This window comes from Strongylocentrotus purpuratus, unplaced genomic scaffold (genome assembly GCF_000002235.5).
Source record: "Strongylocentrotus purpuratus isolate Spur 01 unplaced genomic scaffold, Spur_5.0 spur5_scaffold_13, whole genome shotgun sequence".
Classification (NCBI taxonomy): Eukaryota; Metazoa; Echinodermata; class Echinoidea; order Camarodonta; family Strongylocentrotidae; genus Strongylocentrotus; species Strongylocentrotus purpuratus.
Genome location: NW_022145598.1, coordinates 7491131 through 7516507, shown reverse-complemented (window position 1 = coordinate 7516507; position 25377 = coordinate 7491131). Strand labels below are relative to the sequence as shown.

The 25377-nt window shown below is 39.7% G+C and overlaps 1 protein-coding gene across 1 annotated transcript in view; it reads right to left on the bottom strand.

The window, feature by feature from the left end:
• LOC105444845 overlaps nt 1–25377 on the bottom strand; it is an 86751-nt gene that overhangs the window by 26242 nt on the left and 35132 nt on the right. The window contains exons 32-52 of the mRNA XM_030983854.1: nt 24357–25086; nt 23116–23814; nt 21768–21818; nt 21019–21195; nt 20020–20336; nt 19244–19388; nt 18374–18544; nt 14303–14473; nt 13531–13707; nt 12407–12562; nt 11678–11844; nt 10667–10814; nt 10047–10223; nt 9395–9583; nt 7687–7809; nt 6245–6492; nt 5340–5493; nt 4045–4250; nt 3007–3184; nt 1466–1839; nt 548–716 (exon numbers count right to left, since the gene is read on the bottom strand). Of these exons, the coding sequence (XP_030839714.1) occupies nt 548–716; nt 1466–1839; nt 3007–3184; nt 4045–4250; nt 5340–5493; nt 6245–6492; nt 7687–7809; nt 9395–9583; nt 10047–10223; nt 10667–10814; nt 11678–11844; nt 12407–12562; nt 13531–13707; nt 14303–14473; nt 18374–18544; nt 19244–19388; nt 20020–20336; nt 21019–21195; nt 21768–21818; nt 23116–23814; nt 24357–25086 (4927 nt within the window). The remainder of the gene's footprint in view (nt 1–547; nt 717–1465; nt 1840–3006; nt 3185–4044; nt 4251–5339; nt 5494–6244; nt 6493–7686; nt 7810–9394; nt 9584–10046; nt 10224–10666; nt 10815–11677; nt 11845–12406; nt 12563–13530; nt 13708–14302; nt 14474–18373; nt 18545–19243; nt 19389–20019; nt 20337–21018; nt 21196–21767; nt 21819–23115; nt 23815–24356; nt 25087–25377) is intronic.

The following is a 25377-nucleotide window of genomic DNA, read 5'->3' as shown; positions in this document are numbered from 1 at the left end:
TTGGTTTTGAACAAAAAGTTTGGATGAAAAGGGCCTATATGTTTTTCTTCCCGACAAAGAAAGAGATACATGTGCATTTACCCTCATTGAGAAGTTTATTCCTATAGGATATGTAGTAATGAAACAATCTTACAAGTAAGATTTTCATGCTTGAAATCTCATCTATGACAAATGTGGAAAAGCTTGGAGGCACAACATCAGGTCGCTTAGCAACATATACTGTAGTGTCACAAAAAGATGCGTCCAGAATGCATATTTATTTTATTTATTCAAGTTTTATTTAAAATAGAGGGTACAGGTAGGTGTATTCAGTAAAAAAAACACCTTCTTTCTAAGTACGCCCTCTTGTAGTAGTAGTTAATTAAAAGTTCTGTTGTTTACATATTAGAATGAAAGTTTAGCTAACATTAAGCATCATTGAGATGCCTTTTTTTATCCGCTTCATATCGTAACAATAAAAAATGACTTTCAAGATTTAGTTTGTGTTACGGCCGAACTCGTCTTTTATGGCCTCTTCATTTTGCTAAGCTACCTAATATGAACTCACCCCTTGCATTGCAGCCATAGAGCTCCATCCTGAGCCCCACCGAGCTGGTGGTGTTGAATTCTGACTTGATGCGCAGGTAGCGAAGGTCAAGAGGTCGTGTGTCATCGTCTAGGTCATCGGTCAACTCATGAAGGACAACCATGTCCCCGTCGGTAGGGCCGTCAAGAATCTGTAGTGATGATAATATTATTATTCTCCCCTTGATAATTTCCGTTCAGAGAATAAAATGTGAACATCGACTGATAGATACATCAAGAGTTCAGTGACACAAAGACGTACATGTAACTCCATATATTTCCAAAATGAGTATTTGATATCAAATTGTTCAGAAGAATGTGGGCTTTCCAAGAAACACAGAGACTTAACTCCACCTAACACCCCCATTGATAGTGAAACATAGACTTAACTCCTTAAGGCCCAAGTGCTCAGTGACACATAAACCACTTTTTCTCAAAATGGCCAAATGGAGTTACGTCTTTGTGTCACTGACCCCTCAACATGTACCTGTTGGTTTCACTTCAATGCATGTTTAGGGTTAACACATGTAGCTACTCATCATCAAGTCTGCCTAACTCCTTTCTTGAATTTCAGCTACATCTGAAGAGTTTGAATTTACTGACTGTAGTACACTTTAAAATTCTAGACAGAGAAGAACACTCATATTTGGTTCAACAACACAGGCTCTTGCAACGTTAGCTCGGTTACACTTACCGAATTCCTAACTACCAGCCTGGACCAGGCATTATACTTAACCCTCAACCTAACACTAGGGCGTACCCTGACAAAATAAAGCCCACAGAGCAATTGTCACCGAAGCATACAGGCTGCTGTATCACCTAAGATTCAACCCACTCTTACTGACAATGCTAATGTTCCTATAATCCTGAGAAGTAGCGTCTATGATGATTATTGGCTTACTGTAACATCCTTGCTTCCCATCTTCGTCATGGCCTTCCAGTCCGCCGCATCCTCACTGTACCACAGACTGAAGTGGTCGAAGGTCGCGTAGCTCCCGTTCTCCAGCAGCACGCCCTGAAGCGCAAGGCCAGTCAACGTGATCCTGTAGCCAAAGTCAAGCTCAAAGAACTGATCGATGGAGGAGTAGTTGGCCTCGGTGCTCAGGTCCGCGGACACCCATCCTTGGAGACCGGATGCGGGGTTGCTAGGGTTGTGGAGACGGGCGTACTCGGGGAGGAAGCTGGTGTTGTTGAGCGAGGGGTAGATGGAGCTGACGGTGAAGGCGTCGGTATTGTTGTAGGTGTGGTCGGCAAAGCCAAAAGGTGTAAAGCATACTGTTTTGGAGGGGGAAGGTGGGAGGAAAATGGGAAGAATAATATTCATCTGCTAGTTCTTTGCATATCAACATAATAATCTAGCGTACTGATACCTCTATCATTTAATACCACTAACACCATGACTGTACCATGCCTGTACATGGTTATCATTATTACCATTACCACCACAAACGCCATTGTTACCACCACCATTAACACATTTCGGTGACTATGATCTACTTATCACCACTTAAACTCAGTTAAACCAGGCTTAATTATTATATTTCACTGGTTTATCTCTATTAAGATCATCACCACCATTACCATCAACATTTAGTCACCACCATTACCATTATCACAATTATCACCAAAATCACCACCGCCAACATCACCCCCACCTCAACAATTATCATCACCATCAACAACACCACCATCACTGCCACCAGCACAGGCACCAATTCCAATACCACCACCATCATCACTACCATAATCAACACCCCACCACAACTCACACTACCACCACCACCACCGCCAACAACAAGGTCACCACCGTCTCCACCACCATCACCGTCATGGTCAGCATCATCATCACCACTGCCACCAACATCACAATTCATCATTCACAAATGCTCCAGCAACCACGAAATCCATGCGCATTCGTCTCCATGATCTCCATAACCTTTCATCGGTCAATTTCATTTTTCTCCACACTAACATCGCAACAGCAACATCCAGCGTGTCCACACACAAACAAAATTATCCGAAAACTCTATGAAGAAACGTAGTATAAAGAATCATCGTATAGCAACCATGGCATCTATACTCAAGGTAAGAAACATTGTATAAAGAAATGTATAAAGAAACTGATTTTGACGACATCGGTTGACATGACAGCTGGCCAATCATGAGTGTGCGGTCACGTCAAGCCCCGCCCATTATACCGTTTTAGTTTGACTACACGTCCACACACACAACATTCCGTGATTCTCTATCGAGTTCTAGTTCAAAACAATGCCCAGACCCTAGTTATATGACGTTTCTTTATACAACTTATCGTTAGTAAGCGTACACACACAGACAATTGCATCATATGGTTATCCTGAAACGGTATAGCTACATGTATACCCTTTTGGGATAGCTATATGATGTATTTTGTGTGTGTGGACACAGGAGTATCTTCCTCACCTGAGGATGCAGGAGCAGCGTCTTGGGAGACGGTGGCCTGGGAACACGTGTAAATCTCTACATCTTCGGTCATACTGGACTCGACGGCTAAGGGCACCACTTTCAGATATTGCGCGTGGAAGGGATTCAAGATAGCATTTGTCACCACGGTCGTCCCGTCATGGTTTCCAATGAAGTCCTATGACAAAAGAAAACCAAGATGAGTTGGACTGTATCTTCAATGTACATGTACCTAATTTACCTGTTTCAATAACTTTGTAGTCTTTGTAGATAACACAGTTTCTTCTGGGTCATTCCATAAATGAGGGGCAAAAGATGACATTATCTGTTGAATATTTTTATACAATGAGTATATACATGTATAGTAGTGCCCTGCCAGAAATGTTCCTGTTTTAGTTGCTTTTCTTCAAAATCTTTGCTTGATACACATTTCTCTTTTTACCAGCGTTACATGAATACCATATACATATAACATTACATAAATTTTGGGACCATAATATTGATTAACCATGAAGCTTGAGTACTGTACTTCTGAAGATAGTTGGCTATGCTTTTTATGTAAAGCTCAAATTGAGCAAACATTGTTTATAGTAGACATAGTTACTCACTTATGGTATGTCAAAAAAAGTGCCTTAACTTTCTGGACGGACCCTTCTACACATGCACTGTATTTACTATTCACAGACTATTTTTTAAGAACTATTCTCTTCCCAGAAACTCATTTATATGAGCCGAATGTGGAGGGAGACAGCTGTATATGCTTTCGAAATGAATTATCTTTTCAAATGAGCACAGTTCTGAGATTTGATTTCTTAGGTGCTAGTCTGAAAATGAAGTGAGTTAACCATGCACGATACAACCATCTGCCAAAAATTGAAATAGCTTAATGTAAAGCTATCATACAAGACTCCCCCCCCCCCCCCCAAAAAAAAAAAAAAAAAAAAAAAATCTAGTTTAAAATGCCAAAATAAATTGTTTGATATTTTGGGAAGTGGCCACTAAGACAGGGTTGGACTGTACTTGAATGCTAATACTCACCTTTCTTTTTCCATCTTCAACATAGAGCACCCAATCATAATCATTGTGGCTGAAGTAGACATAGTACTCTTCTATCCAACTGCTACCGATCGCAGTAGTGTCAATCTGAGTGACCCTTTGAAGTGACCCCAGGTCAACTAGGACGTACTCGGGGTCAGCTGAAGATACCTTTGACGTGGTAGGGGTTACTTTAGCATCGGTGCAAGCTACGCAGAAGTATGATAGAACAGAGTAGAATGTTAGAGTTGAAGTGCAGGATCAAGATGTGTTAAAAAATTATTTTGAGAACAATACTGTAAAGCTGAAATATGTGCGCACATGAAACTTCCGCACATTCCAAGAGTCCTTCACAAAGATCCTAAGTTGAACTTAACAATTATGGAAAGCCGTTAGCATCCTTCAAAAAAAAAAATTGTAAAAGTTATATTAAAAGGCATAAAATGCTGATTCATATCTTTCATATTTTCTATTATCATGGGAGATTTCATGTTCTTGATGTGGAATTTATGAAAAATCTACAATACTTGATTTTTTGCTTTTTAATATATTTCATTATATGGCTACAAATGGCTCTCCATAATATTAAGTCCAACTTTCATGTTCAGTTACGTTTCACTAATAAAAGTTAAATGCCATGAAGGTTTTGGGTTATCTTGCAACAAATGCCAGTACAATACAGTAAACTGCACAGGTAAATCAACTTGTATCTGTGCATGTATGGTAAGTATAGATCTAGTGTGCAGTCACATCCAAATTTAATGAGAATGTGTATCAGAGCCATCAAAACAATTGGTTTCTGTTTATTGCCATGAGATTTGATTTAATGAATATAAATATAGTTTCAGTTTCTTTTAGACCTTTCCATGAGCTCACAGAAAATAAATAAACTATTAAAGGTAAAGACCAGTTCTGGTCATGCGAATGCATTGTGAAAGAAACGTTGTGGAATCGATCTGAAAAGGTTGATCATCTAGCATATAAGTATTGGTGTGTACTGCAAGGTTCTGGAATCATCAAAATGATAAGAAATTTGGTAAAGTTACAAGCACTGTACACAGAAAGATATTTATGGGACTACCCGATATCTATTCAGTCCGGATAGATATAATTATTTACCAAATACATGTATATCAATTAGTAGGCGGTTTCCCGGCAAAATTTGTATCATCACATATTAGTCAAAACACATATTACCAATCATGTGAAGAGCTTCCATTTCATATTTTGAGAGGGAGCGTTTCAAAAACTGGTCTATACCTTTAACCTCCTGACTTATAGAAGATACCATCTCTTACTTTGAATGTCAAAACAGCCGTAAACCTCAGCTCTCAAACACGGTCCACCACCCTCCCAAGCTACAGGGATGATGCGAAGGCTCGTGATGCCAGATTGAACGGTGTCCAAGGTTGACCGCACGATCGTTGACTTGTCGATGTTGCCATAGAATGTCTGTTGAAGAAAATGATATAATTAGTTAGCATTATGATTCATGAGTGAAGCTTGAAATTTACAAACGTTTGTTTTACCATCCTTCTCATAATTATACCAGTCGACACCATCAGTGCTATAAACAAGAGGTTATAGGATGTGACTATATTGTTCAATGATTCCCTGTAGATACATGTCGATAGCTTGATGAGTATTTTAAGCCCCCAAATTTACTAGATACTGCTGTCTAGCTAATTAATAGTTCCAACAAAGGGGGAGTGGGGTAGATCCTCTCGTAAAATCTATTGACATTTGTTTCAATGTTACCTCATAATCATACAAGTTTACCCCATCAGTGGACAACAACAGATTATTATACATCACTCTTCGTTTGATAGTTCCTCTTCCCTGTAGACCCAGCTTGATAGGGGATTCTACTACTAGGTCAAGCGTACTCGCACTGATTTGACGAGCTTTTTCCATTTAGTTCTATTCTCCATGATCATTGGGGTTCCTGCCTTGGTAGACAGGTGTCTTTTTCTAACTGGTCATTGCTGGGCACCCTCTGGTGCGTTTGCCCCTTGAAGGCTCCCAGAAGAGCATTTGTGAAATGATTTTACTCTTGCTCCTCCAGCAATGACCACTAAAACTGAGGCGGCGGTCTCTCAATCTGACTGAGATCGGCGTAATGTCCCTATTCAACTTAGGGGATTCTAAACCTCCAAATTTACAGGAGGGGGGAGGGTTGATCACTCTCTGCAAATCTACTAACCTTTGTTTCACCATCTTCTTGGTAGTCATACCAATCGACGCCATCGGTGCTCAACGAGAGGTTGTAGTAGGTCACCCATCTTTCAATGGTTCCTCCGCCCTGGACTCCGATCATTGATACGCTGATGGGGGTGAGGAGGTCTATTTGAAGCCAGTAGTCGGTGAAGTTGTAGGAGCTATTGGTCATGCCGTAGGTCAGCTCGTAGTCGGTGACATTGAAGTCTGGGAATCCTTCCCAACAGAGGGCGCCTGTCATTGAGATTTAATTCAAAATTGATTTCTCTTTAGTTTGAAGTAATACATTTTAAAGCATGTCTGTACTAGTTTGGCCAGGGGGATTAGACCTCCCTACAAGGTCACTGACAGGTGGTTATCTCATCAAATCAGCTCTCAGTTAACATATGAAAAAGGGCATCATGGGGGACCAGCGGTCACCAATTAGGTATTGTTTGCTATATAGAGGGCGCAAGTAGCTATAAATAGTGCAGTGGGGCTTAAATAATAATAAAAATGAAATTTGAAATCAGCAACTATTTTTCAACAGAGGGCATCTGTCAAAGAGTTCATTTCAATTCAAATTGATCCCTCTTCTTCTGTGTGAATAAATATACTATGTATTTCAATGGCCAGGTGTACTTGTAAATCAAATCAAATCAAGTCAGTTCAGTCATTTTGACTTCAGTTATCATCATTTCATTTTGGAAAGGACTTAAACCCCTGGTTGCATGTTTACTAACAAGCATATACATGCTTTCTTAGCAGTCAGGAAAACAATCAACAGTCATTTAACGAACTCAGTAATGAATTGAACATAACAAATCAATTTCGTATAAGCCTGACTGTTGTTCATCTTCATCTTTTTTCTTCGTATGTTTGTTTAAGACATGGTGCAATCTTTTATGATGATGTAAATTGGTACTCCATAAATCAAAGGAATGATGCTACTCACTTTTATGAATACTAGCTGCATGTTTAATCTTTCAAAGATACTACATTGATGAATGTAGAGGTGTTGTAGTCAAGTGGTTTATGCACTTGACTTGAAATGCAAAGGTTGCGGGTTCAATCCCAACACGGGACTAATGTCCTTTGGCAAGGCATTAATCTACGTTTGCCACTTCATACCCAGGAGAGAAATGGGGACCTGGTAGGTAGATGAAAGCCTTTGTTGTAGTAATTGCCATATGCCCTCATGTAGGAATCAGGTAGGATTCCGCCCCAGGGAGTGAAAATGGTGCACATTGTGTTTGAAAAAAATCAGATTACCTGGGTAATAACATCTGTAAAGCATTTAGAAATGGATTATTAATATTAAAGTGCCTTATTATTCAGGGCCCCATGGAAGACCACTACTTATTGGTGCATGGGCTATGCTGACAAAAGATTATAAATAAATAAATTAATATATTTTTCCAGATTATTATAATTATTATTATAGCTAACCTGCGGCTGTGTTTTCTATTCGAGAATGAACAGCAAGGTTTGTATCATTGTATCTCTCATTAGATGCACTGATCTGAGCGTCAGCTATCCTGCCATCATACATCCCAAGGGGCTCGTAGCAATCTGAAATGAGACAAAGAGATGGAAATTATCAGGTGGAAACAGAGAGCAGGAGGGTGTTTCACAAAGATCCTAAGTTGGACTTAACAATTATGGAAAGCCGTTAGCATCTTTGAAAATATTTTGCAAAAGTTATTTTTAAATCATGAAATGTTGAATCAAATTATTCATATTTTCAATTATCAAGGAGATTTCATGTTCTTGATGTGGAATTTATAAAAAGTCTAAGATACTTGATTTTTCGCTTTTGAATATATTCTATTTTAAGGCTACAAATGGCTCTCCATAATGTTTAAGTCCAACTTAGAGTTAAGATCTACTTAGGATCTTTGTGAAACACCCCCACTAAGGAACAAATTTGACCTAACATGTAAACAGACAAACATGTCAATTTATTCATTTGAATTGGCCATTATCTTAACGTAATAATGCGCAAATCTTTGTTAAAGGGGAAGTCCACCCTGAAATTAAGTTAGTTTTAATAGGAGCAGAAAAATGAGAGAAACAAGTCAGTGAAAGTTTGAGCAAATTCCGATTAAAAATAAGGAAGTTAGGATTTTTGAAGTTGTGATCAATCAAACACAAATTGGCAACTCTATGACGTATCATGCGAGCTCAACTTCCATTTGCTTAGTACTAAAAAAATCTAAAATTTTCATTTTCCCTCAAGAAAAATTTCAACCATACATGCACCCTAAATATAATAATTGCAAATATGTTTCTATACTCCCCCTGCAAGGAACAAATATATATTCCGTCATCAATAACGAAGAAAACATGATTTTATGGAATATTATGCACAAAGCAAATGAAGGAGAGCTCGTATAATAAGTCACAGAGTTGCCAATTTGTATTTGATTGATCACAACTTCAATAATTCATAACTTTCTTATTTTCATTCAGAATTTGCTCAAACTTTCACTCACCTGATTTTCTTATTATTCTGCCTCTATCGAAACAAACTTATTTTGGGGGTGGACTTTCCCTTTAAGTGCCAGGTCACAAATTATTTCATTCACCTGTTATGAATAATTGTATTTCAGTTGTCAGAATGCAAATTGCATGTACATTTATTGTTGCTAGGTAGGACAAACATTATGGTTTGTCCCACGGCTACCTAGCAACAAGTAATGTACGCAATGTATGCAGATGAATGAAAAGATTTGTAACATGGTACTTTGTAACAAAGATTTATGCATTAAATTTGATTACATTACGAAAATGGTCTATTCCATTCAGTCATCATCTAATCTTCATCAAACTACATGTATGGCACCAATTCCTTCTATTTTATGAGAAATGAGAACAATATGACATCTTAATGAAAAAGTGATTTGTAGTAATTATACAGTGAAACCTAAATGAAATATAAGTAAATGGACATATTGAGTGATTTTGAATACATGATAAATGAATGGTTAGGGATATATCAAGCTGGAAACACAATGTGAAATTTCAGTTTCTTTCACTAAAATGATGAACATAAATATTCACAATGCCCACATGCTGATGACCCCTGTATGGGCTGTTGGCATCGTAGAAGGATCTATTGTCCATATTGAACGCTTTAACTGTAACCGTTTGTTACCTGTACAAGTGCTTGCTGCATCACAGGCCCGGAACTCTTCTGTATACTCAGGGTTGGTACACTCCGCCCCTCCATACTGGGGCAGGGGGTTGGAACAGGTCCTGGTCCTGTGCTTGATGCCGTCTGTCCCGCAACTGATGGAACAATCAATGAAAGGCCATCTGGCCCAGTCGGTCCAGTTTCCACCAACTTGGGTGGGAAAGAAGTAGAGGGTGAATATGAAGAAGAAACAAAGAGAAAAGAAGACAAAGTTGTTTATTAGAAAAGTTCCGCATATGATTCAGATGATATCCCTAAAAGTTGCCCAGTCTTATAAACAGTTGAGATTAATCGTAATTTATTTGCAATTGATATCGATTGCAACTATGTAAATAAGAGATAGGAGATTGCAAACTCGCGATTGACTGGGGGAATTGCGATTGATTCAGATCAATCACAATTCTTTATAATACGGGGCCTAGGTATAATAAAATGATGTGGTTAGTAAAGTGATATATTCTGGACTTGCCTGAGCACTTACATGTATCTATTATATTTTATATATCAGTGGGTTTTACAAATCTATACAAACAACCGGTGTCACAGTGTCTGCTAATGTGGAGATAACCGGCTTATCATTGAAGTCTTAAGGATGGATCTAACAAAGACTCACTTGGACAAGGCTGTGTGTTGCAGGTTCTTGACTCATCAGCGTCTTCTGAGGCGGGGCAGTCTGCACCCCCGTACGCCGGGGTGGGGTTGGTACAGGTGCGGTTCCTGGTCTCCCACGAACCTCCGCAAGTGACCGGACACGATGTCCAAGATGACCACTCTGTCCATTCGGCATCCCCTGAAAATATTTATATTTGACAAAAAAGCTTTGGTATTGATTGACCCAAATTACCAATACATGTAGGTTTTCATTCTGAACTACATTCTAAAGCATATATGAACATGTATATTGCCATTGAATAGGCAGGATGGTACATTTTTCTTTATAGTCTTTGAGTCTCTAGCCACAATACACAAGCAAGATTGTAGACATGTAGGCCTACATGTACACAAATCTGTGCAAGCGTCATGAAATTGGCATCATATGATAATACTGAAAGCGATAATCAGCATGTAAACTGTAAATTCACAGATCCATGAACATGGTCGAGAATCTTAACTTTTGATTTCACAAGCGAAATAAAGTATATCTTGTTACATTTAAAATGAAACCAGTTCAAAAGATAATCTACTTTAAAATCCTTCTTAAATCTCTACACCAATGCTTAAATTGGCACTCACGTGGGTTGTACTTCCCGAGCAGGTCGACACGCATAGCAATGCTACCGTTGTAGTCCTGTGGGTAGAATCTGACGTGGGTGATGTTTTCTACCATGGGATCCAGCTCGTTGTACACTGCCGTGGATTCGTCAAAGTTTCCTTGGAAAATCTACAAAACAAATTGACACATCAATTACATGTAAGCCTGCAATATCGAAGCCAGGAATTAATGTTCTATAGCAAGACATTAATCCATATTTGCCATTCTTCACCCAGGATAACATGTAGATGGATACCTGATATGCTAAGATTGCTTTACTTCATTTTTCTATTTATCTTTTATTACCTCCTTGGAAAATCTACCAAAACAAATCAAAACATCATTTAAGCCCACAATACCACAGCCAGAAAATATTATTTGGCAGATAATGTTTACTTGAAGTTTTTTACATTTTGCACTCCATATATAAGTGGACATTTGGTCCTGTTTTTACAAAGGGTTGTGATTGATCCAGATTCATCGCAAGTCCTTCAATAAATCATAGACTTACAAAATCTCAAGTCTTAAGTACACAATTGTGATTAAAATCAAGCGATTATCGATTTGAATCAATCATTATCATCATTATCAAGTATTTGGCATCACCTGTGCCTGGGAGGTGAGAAGCGAACCAAATCACTGCAACCCTTAGGTCTCTCCTCCCGATATAACTGATCAGGGGTGTGAAGGTGGACCACCACACCAGGGTCCCCCCCCCCCTATTCTTAAAGCCCCTCTGTACTAGTTTGGCCAGGAGGGATTAGATGGATTAGCGTGGTCATTGACATATGGTTATCTCATCAACTCAGCTCTCAATCAACATAAGAAAGAGAGAGAATCATGGGGGACAAACGGGCACTGCTTAGGCATTGTTCTCTATATAGAGGGAGTAAGTAGCTACAAGTAGTGCAGTGGGGCTTTAAATACAAATAGTGCAGGGCCCTGTTTTAACATAGTCCACCTCTATGAATACAAAGCCTGGAAATCTTTACCTTCTTGAAGCCATTCTCTTTGTACTTTTTCCAGCTGGTGTCATTGGTCTTGTAAGAAATGTAGTAGGTTTCTACCCAGCTCTTGGAATCGTCGGAGCCCAGTCGTCCCTCGGTCGCTACTCGGTTTAGATTGACTATGTCTGGTAGCATGATCTCCAAGTAGGGTTCTGATGAGATAAGAGAAAAGAAGATATTTCACATACATATCTGCAATTTGTGGTAACAATAGACTACACGTATGCACTGACACTGTATGCTACAAATATATATAGCAGGGTCTTGTCAATAACTGAAATTAGAATCCCATAATCATCAATATAATCATCAGTATCAATAGATTCATTAGTATTAACAGCTGTATTACACTAATTATCAAGAACATCATTTTTCATTTATTAAATTATCATAATCATTATCATCATAGCCATAATCATCATCATCGCTAGCAGCAGCAGAATTACTACAATCCTCCTCCTCCTGCTCCTCCTCCTCGATCATGACAAGTTGAATAAACGTCATCACCATCATGATTCTTATCATCATTGCTACTCACTTTCGATTACCTACACCTTGTAAAATCATTAGGAGCCAAGGTTCTTGCAAATCAATGTTGCATTTGTAAACGGTTTATAAAAACCTTGACCATTAAACAAGTTTCACACCACACGTCAATAATGCCATGGTCATAACAACCATCATGATAATCAAAGCTACAAATTGTTCTCTTACTATCATCATCATCGTCTGGTGTCCATGCTGAATTGGTGTCCGAGGCACCCAGTCTGGCATTAGAGGGCGCCAGAGTAGAACTGAGTTTGGACGACGCAGAAAGCCGAATGTCCGAATTAGTTGCATCAGACACCTCCAATGAATAGTCAGTGTTACCTGTAGAAGTTTAAATCAACAAGTAGAAACACATAGTGTCAAATGTCAGAATGTCTTTTTTAAAGCCATGTTCTATCTCAACCCTAATAATTATCAGCTATGTTATCTTAGGGATGTTGCACTTCAAACATTTTTTGTTTATGCATTGTTCCTACTATGTATTATATCTCAATGTAACCCACTACATTTTATCATCTGTAAACAATCATTTTACATGGTGAATAAATAAAAACAAAAAAACAAACCTTAAATGAATATTCTGTCTACAATATGAATGGCCATCCACTATTAAACCAACCGGCCCACAATGCATAATCTACCATGGGTGTGTTTATACACATGCAGTGATTAAGTGCTTAATGCAACAGAGAAGCTAGGAAGTTAAAATATTGAGTACATGGATTCCAAAGAAGTGTGAATTAGTCCCGAGTTTGAAACCATGTCGATGCGCTCGTGCCCCTTCAGTAAGGATATTAATCCTCATTACAAAGTCCTAAGGAGAGGACTTTAAACAGTCGCCCCCCTGGCTGCCTACTAACAAGCATACAAACAAACAAACAAACTGTTACCCAATTTTCAAAAGAGCCATTGATGGTGAAGTCTATATGAAATAGACCACAGATCATAAACATATCCAATTCATCCAATCCAAAAGGTATTTGATATAGAGCTTCCCCTCTTCCATTTACAAAGCGCTGCACACATTGATCCACGATTATCCATTAAAAAAAAAACCCATATAAAATACGGGAGGGAGATGTGAGTTGGTCTAGCGGCACATTCACTTGGTCAGCTCTCTAGCTGTTTTCACCTACAGACTGGCTCAGGCGCCCCCGGTTCAAAATTGAGTCACCTCTTTCGGATGGTAACGTTAAAGGTCGGTCCCCAGACGTTAATAATCATATCTGATTGATACACGTCTGTAAAAACAAAATCACACACACACACATAATTGAAGACACACTTACTGTCACAGTCTGTGCCTGCATTACAGGAGACCCATTGTTGCCTGGGACCATGGCAGAAGTCCCCTCCATACTGAGGTTTAGGGTTGGTGCATTCCCTCTCTTGCCTGAGAGTACCTAAGCTACCGCAGCTTACCGAGCAGTTGGTCACGTCGTACCAGTCCGACAGAGCTCCATCAACTGCAGGTGAGACAAGGATGGCAATCAAAGATCGACTTCAAAGAATGGCTTGTAAAATATTGCATTTAGAGAATCAAAAGTGGGAAAGTAATTGAAAAAGAATAGCAAATAAAGAAGTTCTTTCCTTTTGGAATATCTTCTTTGTGAAATATCAATAAGGTACATTTCTTACAGTCATTGTTCTCATAGACCCTTCATTCTTTAGGAAGGACAATATTTTGAATATTCTAAGCCCCACAAGGATTGAAGACTGATTAAAATTAATTTGCTCAGAAAACTGATCTCCATAAGCTCTGTTAATTCCATTGTTAACAAAAAAAAAAGCGTTTATGAATATCATGTGCATAAAATACAATAAATGATGAAATTAACAAGACTGGCAGTAGATTCTTGAATGTTCCATGACCAATCTCAGTGTTTCAAAAACCTCTTAAAAACCAAGTCTCTATACTAATAGACACAGTGCCAGGTGGACGGGCATAAATCTAAACTTAAAAAAAAAAAAACATGGCAGCCGTGTATATGTGTACGAGAAATCATCCGTTTACTCGTCGCAGCCTTACTTTATACCATTAAATGCCATCTAAGCACTCACTTGGGCAGTTGTTGTTGCTGCAGCTCTGTACCTCCGAGCTCGCCCCCGAGCAGTCTGATCCACCATACTTGGGGGCGGGGTTGGTACAGGTACGGTTCCGGTAGTGCACCCCACCCCCGCAGGTCACACTGCAGTTGTCCCAGCTGCTCCATTCACCCCAATCACCATCAACTAAAGAATAAAAGAACAGCATTAGTCAGTCATCATTCATTTCAATTATTTTCCATTTTAAAAACAATGTGAACACAAGGGCAAAATACAGTAATAAAATCGTAATATTAAATGGTGTGATACCCTTAAAAGCAAATCGTTTGTGGGCAGGGTCCCAGGTTTACTCTTAACAATAGAGTGGTGAAGTGTGACGTCATCAAAAATCTATTTTTGGAATTTCTCAATTTTGTCTTCATTTTCCGAAAGAGCATCAAAAATAATGTTTAAATGTCGAAAACCTTTAGGTTAAGTATTGGCTGAGATATGACCATCTGAATAAATAGATTTCCTATGGGAACTCAATGTTACAGTATATTGCTCTGGCTCCTAACATTTCGAGCCAGAGCAATATAACACTGAGTTCCCTTTAGTACATGTTTCAATGAGAAACTGTTTTCAAGGGAAACCAAAAAGTGGTCTTTGTAGACAGGTGGTCATTAAAGCAGGTTTGACTGTAGTTGTAAAACTATTAGACTGAAAAAAGACTGAAAGAAATAGTCCTGAAAACTCACTTGGATTGAAGTAACCATAGAGGGCAACACGCAAGCAGATTGAGCCGTTCCATGACTGTGGCTCAAATCTAACAAACGTGATATCATCAAGTCCATCTAGATCATACCGAACAGCATTTGTGTTATCAACGTTCCCTTGGAAAAGCTGTTCAGAAGATATAGACAAATACAATAAAAGTATTTCCAAGAAACATATACTTGTCGACTGCCATGAGGCTCATATACAATGTACATCTTGCATATACATGCATGTACAAACATTTTGCATGCAGCTCAATTTACTTGAAATCCCTTTCTGAATGAATTGAAGAATTACTTATACATCAATTATCTCAGTACCAGGATTTTCTGCAAAATGTGTGTCCATCTGTTATAAAGTAGAATTATCATAAAATATTTCAACAACCCATACCCATTCAAAATAGTTTCTAAACTTACAACGACGAAACAAAGAAACAGATAAAAATCCCCACCACATACAATCAAACTCAGATCACACTTACAACATCAAAACAACCATCATGAAAATGTCTTGTTTAAAATGAAAATCCCCATTTAACTTTCACCACTTTTAGACACCTGAGATTGCAGTAAGCCTTGTACTCAGATCACACTTTTAAAGCCCATCTGCAATACTTTAGCCAGGGGATTAGACTTCAAGGTCACTGACAGGTGGTTATATCATCAAATCAGCTCTCAATCAACATAAGAAAAAAGGGGATCATGGGGGACCGACAGGCACCGATTAGGCATTGTTTGCTATATAGAGGGCGCAAGTAGCTATAAGTAGTGCAGTGGGGCTTTAATTACATGTTCATGAAATCATATCCAACAGTTTTAACCTACCATTTTTGTCTTGGTACCAGCAGCCTTGTACCCCTTGAAGTTACTGGAAGTGCTCTTCCAAAAATACATATAGTACGAGGTCACATAGAGGTCATCTGAAGGTCGACCCTGGATCGCCATGCCGACAAGGGTCACGCTGTCCGTCAGGTTGACCTCCAGCCACTCAGAGGTGGTAGAGTTTGCGGGGATCCAGCAGTCGGCAGCGGTGGATGAATCGAGGCGGGCCGCGCTGCCACAGTTGGCAGCGCTAGAGCAGCTGGATTCTGAGAGCTGGGAGTCGGCGATGTCTTGATTGACGATTCCGAGTTCAGTCTCTTCGTATCCTGTGTGGGATCATAATAAGATAAAATACAGGAACTCTTCTTCTAGACACGCCCAATTAAATAATGAATAATTTGCTCCACATGTTTTTGTAATGTTTTGTACAACTGTAAAGCATCGACAAGGGGCGCATAGGGACGCAGTGTCGCTTGACGCTGTGTCCTATGTGTGCCCATGACTGGTGCTTTGCTGTAAATGTTTTATGCTCACATATAGGTCTTTATACCGGTAATCTTTTTCTTGTATATATTTGTTTTCCTGTTAATGTTGTTTTTGTTAATTTTTCTAATTTCTCAATATATATGTCATGGTTAGTGCCCCAACCACAAGTTTGTATTCCAACTTCTTTAGGGGCTCCTAACCCAATGTTTTTATATTTCCATGAATTACTGTATATGTATTGTTATGGTTGAAATAAATTGAATTGAATTGAGAGGTGTTATGGTCTAGTGGACACTGACGTATGTTTTGTAAATTGTGGGGTCAACGTACTATAATGCTATTTGCTCTTTTTTGTTGACCCTCATTTTCATAATTTGTTTTTGTTCTAATTGCTCTGTATTGATTTTTATTGGTATTACTCGGTTGTGTATATATATCTTATGAATATTGCTTTTATTGAGGATGAAATAAAGACTTAACTGAACTGATCTTTACCTGAACACGAGGCAGGACCTTCACAGGACACCCAGCGATACTCATCACCTTCGCAGGGTTGACCCCCGTACTGCTTCGGAGGGTTGTTGCACTCTCGTTGTTCTTGTTTGATGCCATCACTCCCGCAGGATACGGAGCAGTTCACAACAGTCTCCCAGGCTGACCAACCTCCATCGACTGGCAGGAGAGAATTAGAGGGTGGGTTAATTGGTAAATGAGGAGAAAATATCTGAGAAATCACATATAAAGGGATCGTTTAACAATGTTAAATCTGAGATGCACAGCCCCATGTGTTATCAGTGTCTGTGATATGGTGTAATAGTGAAGCCCTAAAAAAATTGCGCTTCAAAATGATCAAGAAGTGCCTAAAAAAAGTAAAAATCTTTGAGTGACCGGTTTTACCATACTCGTTTTCCCCAATAGACTGTAGTGTTATGAAAACCGTTTGGCAAACACAAAATTTGGTTTCGATTTTCCAATCATAAATATCTTGATAATCAGACAGGCGATCGTCTTGTAAAAGTCAGGGGGTTCTGACTGACCTAAAGGTTTATAATTATCATTGCAGCATGAGCTAAATCCAGGATTTGGTTTCAGAATCGGAGACAAAGTTACCCAATCCATTTAAGATAAACACTTTGAAGATAATTAGAAGGCTTTGTTTTCAGATCTTGTATGAATGATCATGTAAATAAGTAAAAAGTAATCCACTTTTCATCTACCTTGTACATAAATGTACATGTACATGTACATATGAATCCTGTGCATTTTATTTTTGTACCAGCAAAGATTATAGAGAGATATTCCTGAACCTTTGTTAACAAAGCACAAACATTATGGGACTTGGTTAAGAAAATATCCCAAGAAATCTTGGTCTTGTTTCGTAAATATCCCGCTATTTGGGAAATAGTGGGCGAATTTGCGCCTATCCGAGCTAGTTTTTAATGAGCGTATATCGATCTGGTGAAGACGCAATTTGAGCTTCGGGATAATATACAGAGTCTGAGAGTAGGGGGTTATTTGGCAAAGTTGAGCTGATCAAGACAGGCCTACTAATGACACGGTTCATTTCTAACAGCTTACATGTACTGTACTACACTTGAGCGATGTCTATCTTCAGGAACACACAATGAGTGATTTCAAGTTGGGTGTTAAGGGCTGGTGTTAGTGTATAATAAACACTAACACCAGCCCTAAACACTGAAATGGAAATCAGTTGGTGTTCAGGCTTCGACCTCTGAATATCGTCAACTTCAGGTAGCTAGTGTTATCGATTTTGCAAAATTGTCGTCTTCTGTACAGACCTTTGTGGCTGGTGTTAATATCTTCTGTACAAATGTCCTTTCACTAACACTAACCCCTAGGGATTAAGCAAATGCTGATTTCCAGTTCAGTGTTAGTGTTAGCTATCGTTATCAGGCCATTTATTTCATCAGCAAATTCTTAGCTCGATTAAAGAGCGCTTGACTGCTCTAAACACTAACACTAACACCCAACTTAAAATCACTCAATGTGTTCAACTTACTTGGACAGTTGTTGGTGCTACATTCTTGAGATTTGGTGTCCGGGTCCTGGCAATCCTGGCCACCGAACTTTGGACTGGGATTGTCGCATGTCCGATTGCGGAACTGTATACCGCCCCCACAGGTCACGTTGCACTCCGACCAGTCACCATAGCGGCTATATTTTCCATCAACTGCAAAATTGAGATGATGAATTAACATTTTGAATGAGTAACTGAACCTGAGAATCTGGAACAGACATTCCTTATAAATGTCAAACTTCTTACCGACTACATTGTGTATCTATCTATGCCCCATAGTTTGGAGGCTGTTGGGGTGACAATGAAATGGACCTTGAAACACAGGTTCTCCATCACTTTCTGTCTTCAGCTGTTCCCGTTAGCTGCTAAAATGACATGCCCGTCCAAATGCTTGATGATAGCAGTCCATGTCGTAGTTGGTCTGCCCCTCTTTCTTCTCCCATCAGTTCCTCCTTGCAAGATGGTGTTTGCCAAGCTATTCTTCCATCTATTTACATACCCAAACCACTGTAGCTGTCTTCTTTTTACAATTGTGATAAGGTGATCATGTTCCTCTATATTACGTACAGGTATATAAATAATCATCCTACGTATACAGATCACTTGCTTTCCTTGAATTGTATTTCTGTGAAGGTTTGACTTATAATGCTTTGTTCTATTCATAAATAGGGAATGAAATATCCTCCAAGGATACAAACTTAAAATTGAGGATAATTGTTTTTGTTTCTACAAAAACCTCCCAAAACCCCCCATCTTAGTCCAAAACACATCATTCTACACTTGGAGGGACTTGCCGCCCCACCCACCCGACCACCCCACCCACACACACAAAGAAGGGGTCAAGTTTCTCACCTGGAAGGTATACTCCATAGAGTTCAACCCTCATGCAGACTGCATCGTTCCAGGAAGTTGGTAGGAACTGGACATAGCTGACCTCGGCCGAGACATTGACGTCATGGCGCACTACGTTGGTATTGTTGTAGTTACCTCGAAACACCTGTAGGCAGGGGGGATATTAAAATATCAATAACACTTTCTGTAAAATCCAATACTTTGGGCATAGCAAAGATATTATCTAACCTTGAAATCATGAGGTTTCAAGCTCTCACACACATTTTTTTTTTCTCGAGAGAATCTATGCACATGTTTGTTTGTTTGCTTGTTTTACCTGACTGCTAAGAAAGCATGTGTATGCTTGTAATTATGCAACCAGGGGACGGAAAGCTTTAAGTCCTCTCCGAGGGACCATGATGATTAGTGCCTTCCCAAAGGGCACTAGCGCATTGACTAGGTTTCGAACCGAGGACCTCCCGATTGCGATTCCATTGCTCTACCACTGAGCCATCATGCCTCCAACATGTACAATGTACAATGTGCAAAATGAGAACTACAGTCAAACCTGCTTCAGTGACCACCTGACTACAAGGACCACATTTTTTGTTTCCCTTGAAAATGGTTTCTCATTGAAACATGTACTAAAGGAACCTGTCTACAAAGACCACTTTTTGTGTTTCCCTTGGGCAGACGCTATAGACAGGTTTGACTGTATTTGAAAGTGACAGGGCTAATAGTGATGCTACACTTGTCAGATGGGGGGGAGGGTATACATGTACATGTAGTTTCCTCACCTTTAAACTATTGCCTTCCATCACATAATACCACTCTTCCCCATCCGTGCTGTACATGACATCATACTCCGTCACGTAGCTGTCATCCGAAGGGCGCCCGCTGGTGGCCACACCCTTCAGAGTGACGGGGTACTGCAGCTCAATTTGAAGCCACACCCCCTCCGTGCCATTGGGGGGCATCCAGCAGTGGGAGGAGTCAGCGTCGTTAAGCCGCGCCCATGTTGCGCAGGAGTCGTTACTGGCCGAGCATTCAGACTCCGTCAAGGAGGAGTCAGTTATGTTTCCAGCCTCCATGCCAAGTCCTGAGTCTTCATTATCTATTTGAAAGAAAACAGAGTTGATTTACAAGTTTCAATCATTTTTTGGATTCATGCATGGATGTTTCATGAGGCATAAGAACTTCCAACCAAAGTTTACATTATAAATATGGAAAAATAACGAATACGTAGATATAAATGTATCATCAACTCAGTAAATTGGCAATACATTTAATGCAACAATACATATTCCTGCACGATATCATAATTTATTATCTATATAAGGCTTCCAAGTGGTACAATAAATCAATACATTCAATATCTTTAGCGCAGTATCCAGGATGACTGACCAATATTGTTTTCATATTGCTCAGTCATCCGGGAACTTCAACTATCGATATTGATATCATTTCGATACGACACAAAAACAAAGCCATGTTTACTGAGGTCAAATTTTTTTATTTCACTAGTCAGACTAATATAGATAATAATGATAATATTGTATGGCTCTGATTTCGTGTGATACAAGCATATTTTGGTCCTGCTATGACAATATTGGACTCGTCACCGACTTGTTCAACATTGTCATAGCTCAAGCAATATATTCTTGTATCAAGCTCAAAGCCATCCAAAATCATTATTATCATTGCACAGGATAGCCTTAACAGTTTTTCAACATCAATATCTTCCACCTTCCAAGAACAAACAGACATCATCAAAGACCTCAAACCTCCTTCCCTACCTGAGCATGATGCTAGTCCTGCACAGCTGGTGTACCTCGTGCTCTCCCCAACGCAATCATCGCCACCGTGTTGAGGGGTGGGGTTTGAGCAGTTCCTCCACTGCTCGATGACACCGTCGCTAGCGCACTCCACGGAACAGGTGCCGACGTCCTCATAGGCGGTCCAGTTTCCATGCACTAGTCAAGGGAGAAAAAGGAATTTGATACTTAAAGAGTTTAAGTGTTTCTTCTGGAGGGTATTTCACAAAACTTGTCATCAGTGACAAATGATAGTTTTTGTTATAAGCTACTGAAATCCTTGCTTCTGATTGGTTATCAGCGGATTAGTCACTGATTTTAGTCATTTGTCATTGAAAAAAGGCTTTGTGAAACGGTTCCCAGAAGTAACAGAAGTGTGCAACCTATTTGTCATGGTGTACATGAGTCTATTCTCATATGTAAAACAACAACAACAAAATCGAAACAAACAAAAAGAGAAGAAAGCTATCAATTTCTATCAATAGTATTGTTGCCAATTTGACGAACATTATGTGATCAATTTAGCCCTAGAAATAAATCCTGTCCTGAAAGGGTTATATCATAATTATATAACACGAGATAAATGGTAATGCTTAACCCCGTTGAAATTATGTGCATGTGTGCAAATGTTCCAACCATATCAAGCAAAGGTCATTACAAACAGGAGGTCTTTAAATAAAGATGGCTACTATCGTCAGGATTGATACCCTATGTACTGTGTTAATCTTTACCTGGACAGGGATTATCTCCACACGTTCCTATTTGAGAATCAGCGTTGGATCCTGGAAGGATTGAAAGAAAAGACAACATATGAAGAAGAATGTCACCTCAATTTGTTCTTAGCATGCATGTTCAATAACAATATCTGTATAGAAAGCCATACAGTATATCAGCATCAATCAATTAGTGTCACCTGGGGGTGTTTCACAAATACCAAGATTGACTAAAAGCACACTTACATGTAACTACATGTATGGCAGGCAGTTGATGCCACTAGTTGCTCCGACAATTAATCTCTGAAGGAATGTGCACATTTACATTGTAAGTAATTTTATGTTTCCTTCAATGATGAATTTTAAAAAAAAAGCATATTCTGTTGATTTGCAAGCACGACTTGCACTTCCCTTGAGAGACTAATGTTAGAAATGGTGAGAGCAAGCAGTGGCATTACCGGCCTGCCATAGTTAAAGGGAACATTGTGTTCTTGATCCGACTTCATAACATGTGAAGTAGAATATCATTTTGCATTCTATATCTTGCTTTCAGAGGAGTAAATTATCTCAATCACAAGAAAGAAGGGAAAACATGAAATTTGATGTATAAAAGGCATGGAGAGTTGTCCACAGATGATGTCATCAAATTGACTAGTCATTTCAAACAGCTCTAACTTCCTTATTCCTTGCCCGATTCTGTTCAAATTTTCACTGATATTTTTCAAATACCTTAAACTTTACAATAAAAGTAACTTAGTATGAAGGGTTTGGTTCCCTTTAAGTACAATTTCAGTCATTCTTCGTCTTTGTGAAACACCCCCTGTGCTTGGGAGCTTAGGGAAAGTGAAATTCATCAGTATAGTCTTTAGACCTCTACTTCCAAGTTGGAGAGATTACACAAAAGCAATTACCTTTTACTAAAAATATAAACAAATTGAATAATTTCAAATAGGGTGTAAAGGTTTGGATGGAATAAGGTAACATTGAATTGAATTGAATTGAAATTTATTTTCATCATCATGACAATATATACAAAGATAAAATGTGGAATTTCATAACATGTAACAGTATCAAAATTACATATAAAGGTGTTTATGTTTAAATGGCCTTCATTCATATACAGCGGCAGCATGGTACTAGAAGGGGGTACAAATTTATGTTAAAGATGATGAATGAATGTGAAAGCTTGTTATTTAAACAAAGACCTATTTTCTAATCAATCATACAAAGGCAAATTATAAACAGGAATATTCCTTGGAACCATTTCCCCTCCATAAAAACAAGCACATAAAGTAGTTCCAAACTCTCTGCTGGCTTATTGTGATAACTGTCCAATAATTCTTGACAAAATCAAACCAATATTTACCAGGATAAAAGAAGTTCCTGGCATTTATGGTGGAGAATCGCCGGTAGAATATCTGCAGATCGCTGAGTACCACGTCCACATCATAAGCAGATGTTGTAGCATTCTCATAGTCCCCACCGAGATAGACATTGGTGAGGGACTCGCTGAGGGCTGGTGCAGCCGTGCTCGAGGTGTCCTGGCTTGTGGCAAGGTCCCCGTTCAGGTAGAGATGCAAGCCGTTGCCTCTCTTGTAGGTAATCATCATATGGAACCACTCCGACTCCGGGATGCTGTCGTTGGACAGACTGTAATAGAAGTCATCGATGAGGGCGACGTTGAGCTGAAGGTCTGAGGAATCTCTGGACACTGACACCTCCACTCCTGCAGAGCTGATGATGGCGGTCGTTTCGTCGACGGTGTCCTCTGGTGTCAGTTTCGTCCAGAAGGAAAGTGTCAGGCCTTGCTTGCAGAGGGTGGGGTCGTAGAGGCAAGACTCGGTCTGGTCTCCGAGATCGACGTAGTTCTGGTGGAGAGAGACAGCACACCTGTGTTCCGCTCCATCTCTTGCCACTGCCAGAGTTGGATTGACTTTCAGAGTTCCAGTCATCGTGCCGTGGGTGGCAGGCACAACCTTCTCGGAGCAAGGATCATTACAACTCTTGATGTCTGTGTCGTAGCCGCAGCGTCCACTCATATCAAATTCCATTGATGGTGTAAAATCTGCACAAATAAAATAATACATACCAAAAATAGTTCGGGCTTTAAAGCAGACATCAGCATTGTAGGCCATCCAAGTTTTCAATTCTTGATCATTCAAATGTCTGATCAAGTCCCTGTTTCATAAAACTTTTTATCAATAACAACTGCCACAGATCTATGACAAAATCTCATCACAGCCAATCAAATGCAATGATTTTAGTAGCATATAACTATTATTGTATCTTGTTCTTGATTAGAATGGAAAATGGTGCTACATAAATCTCATGCAATACTATAATTATTATCAATATGTAGGCAATGTGAATAGGGTATTAAGAGCTTGTTCACATACGACAGTGTACAAGTGCATTACTTTTTAAAACATTTACATTTTTGTAAACCGCAAGTAGGGTTGAGGACAAAAGTGCCTGCCCAAGACAAAAGTCCTACGTGTACTCACTTATCTGTGTTTTTTATGAAACAGAATTGTGAAGCCCTTAATGCTCATCTTGCCCAGGTGATTTACCACTGCATGTGGGAACAAGGGTTAAAGGTCAACTTACCATGGTGATCTTCTCGTAGCCAGTACCACACAGTGCCAAATGTGACTACAGTAGACCTCCTTCTTCTGGACAACAGAACATTCTCAAGTTTCTTCATGTCCTGTTGTCCGATCCGGTAGACATTCTTGAAATCTTCAAAGTCCTCGTCTCCCTCTCTGGCCGCGTCTACGGCACGCTTCCTGCGACTTCCTCCTGATTGCGTCGTCCCCCCTGACATTGTAGTTCCCGCCATCGTTGTAGCAGCATCCATCGTTGTAGCTGCCACGGTTGTAGTTGCAGCCGTCGTTGTAGCAGCATCCATCGTTGTAGCTGCCACGGTTGTAGTTGCAGCCACGGTTGTAGTTGCAGCCGTCGTTGTAGCAGCATCCATCGTTGTAGCTGCCACGGTTGTAGTTGCAGCCACGGTTGTAGTTGGCGCAAAGGTCGTGGGCTCCTCGTCCGCAGACCACCAGCTGGTGTATGGACTCCAGGTCAGGTTGGCGCAGTCACAGACGACGGTCCCCGCCCAGTTTGACGTGGTGCCCGTGTTGTTGTGAGCGCGGAGAAGGGCGTGATCGTCGGACGTGAGCCAGGGCATGACGTGCTGCAGAGAGGAGTTGTCCGCACGCCAGGCATCGAACATCTCAACCAGGGTAGAGGCCTGAGAGTTGTCGCTGTTTGTGAAGCTGTAGTTGGCGGGTACCTCCCATATGCCACCCCATCGCCCTCTCTCAATAGACTCCAAACGATACTGTGATGGTAAAGATTGACACATGTAAGATGGAATTAATAAACATATACAATTTTGATACATATACAATAAATTATATTTCGTTAATATGATTTAACACACTTGCAATGTGTTTTATATGCTCTATATATAATAATATATACATATATAGACGCTGTGATATAGTCACACTACATGTACTTAAAGAATACTAAGTGCTACAGTGTAGTTATTATCTGTGCACTTGTATGTATGACAACAGTCAACTGTGACACCCGCCGTTTGTTTCACTCCGCTACCACAGCCTGTAAC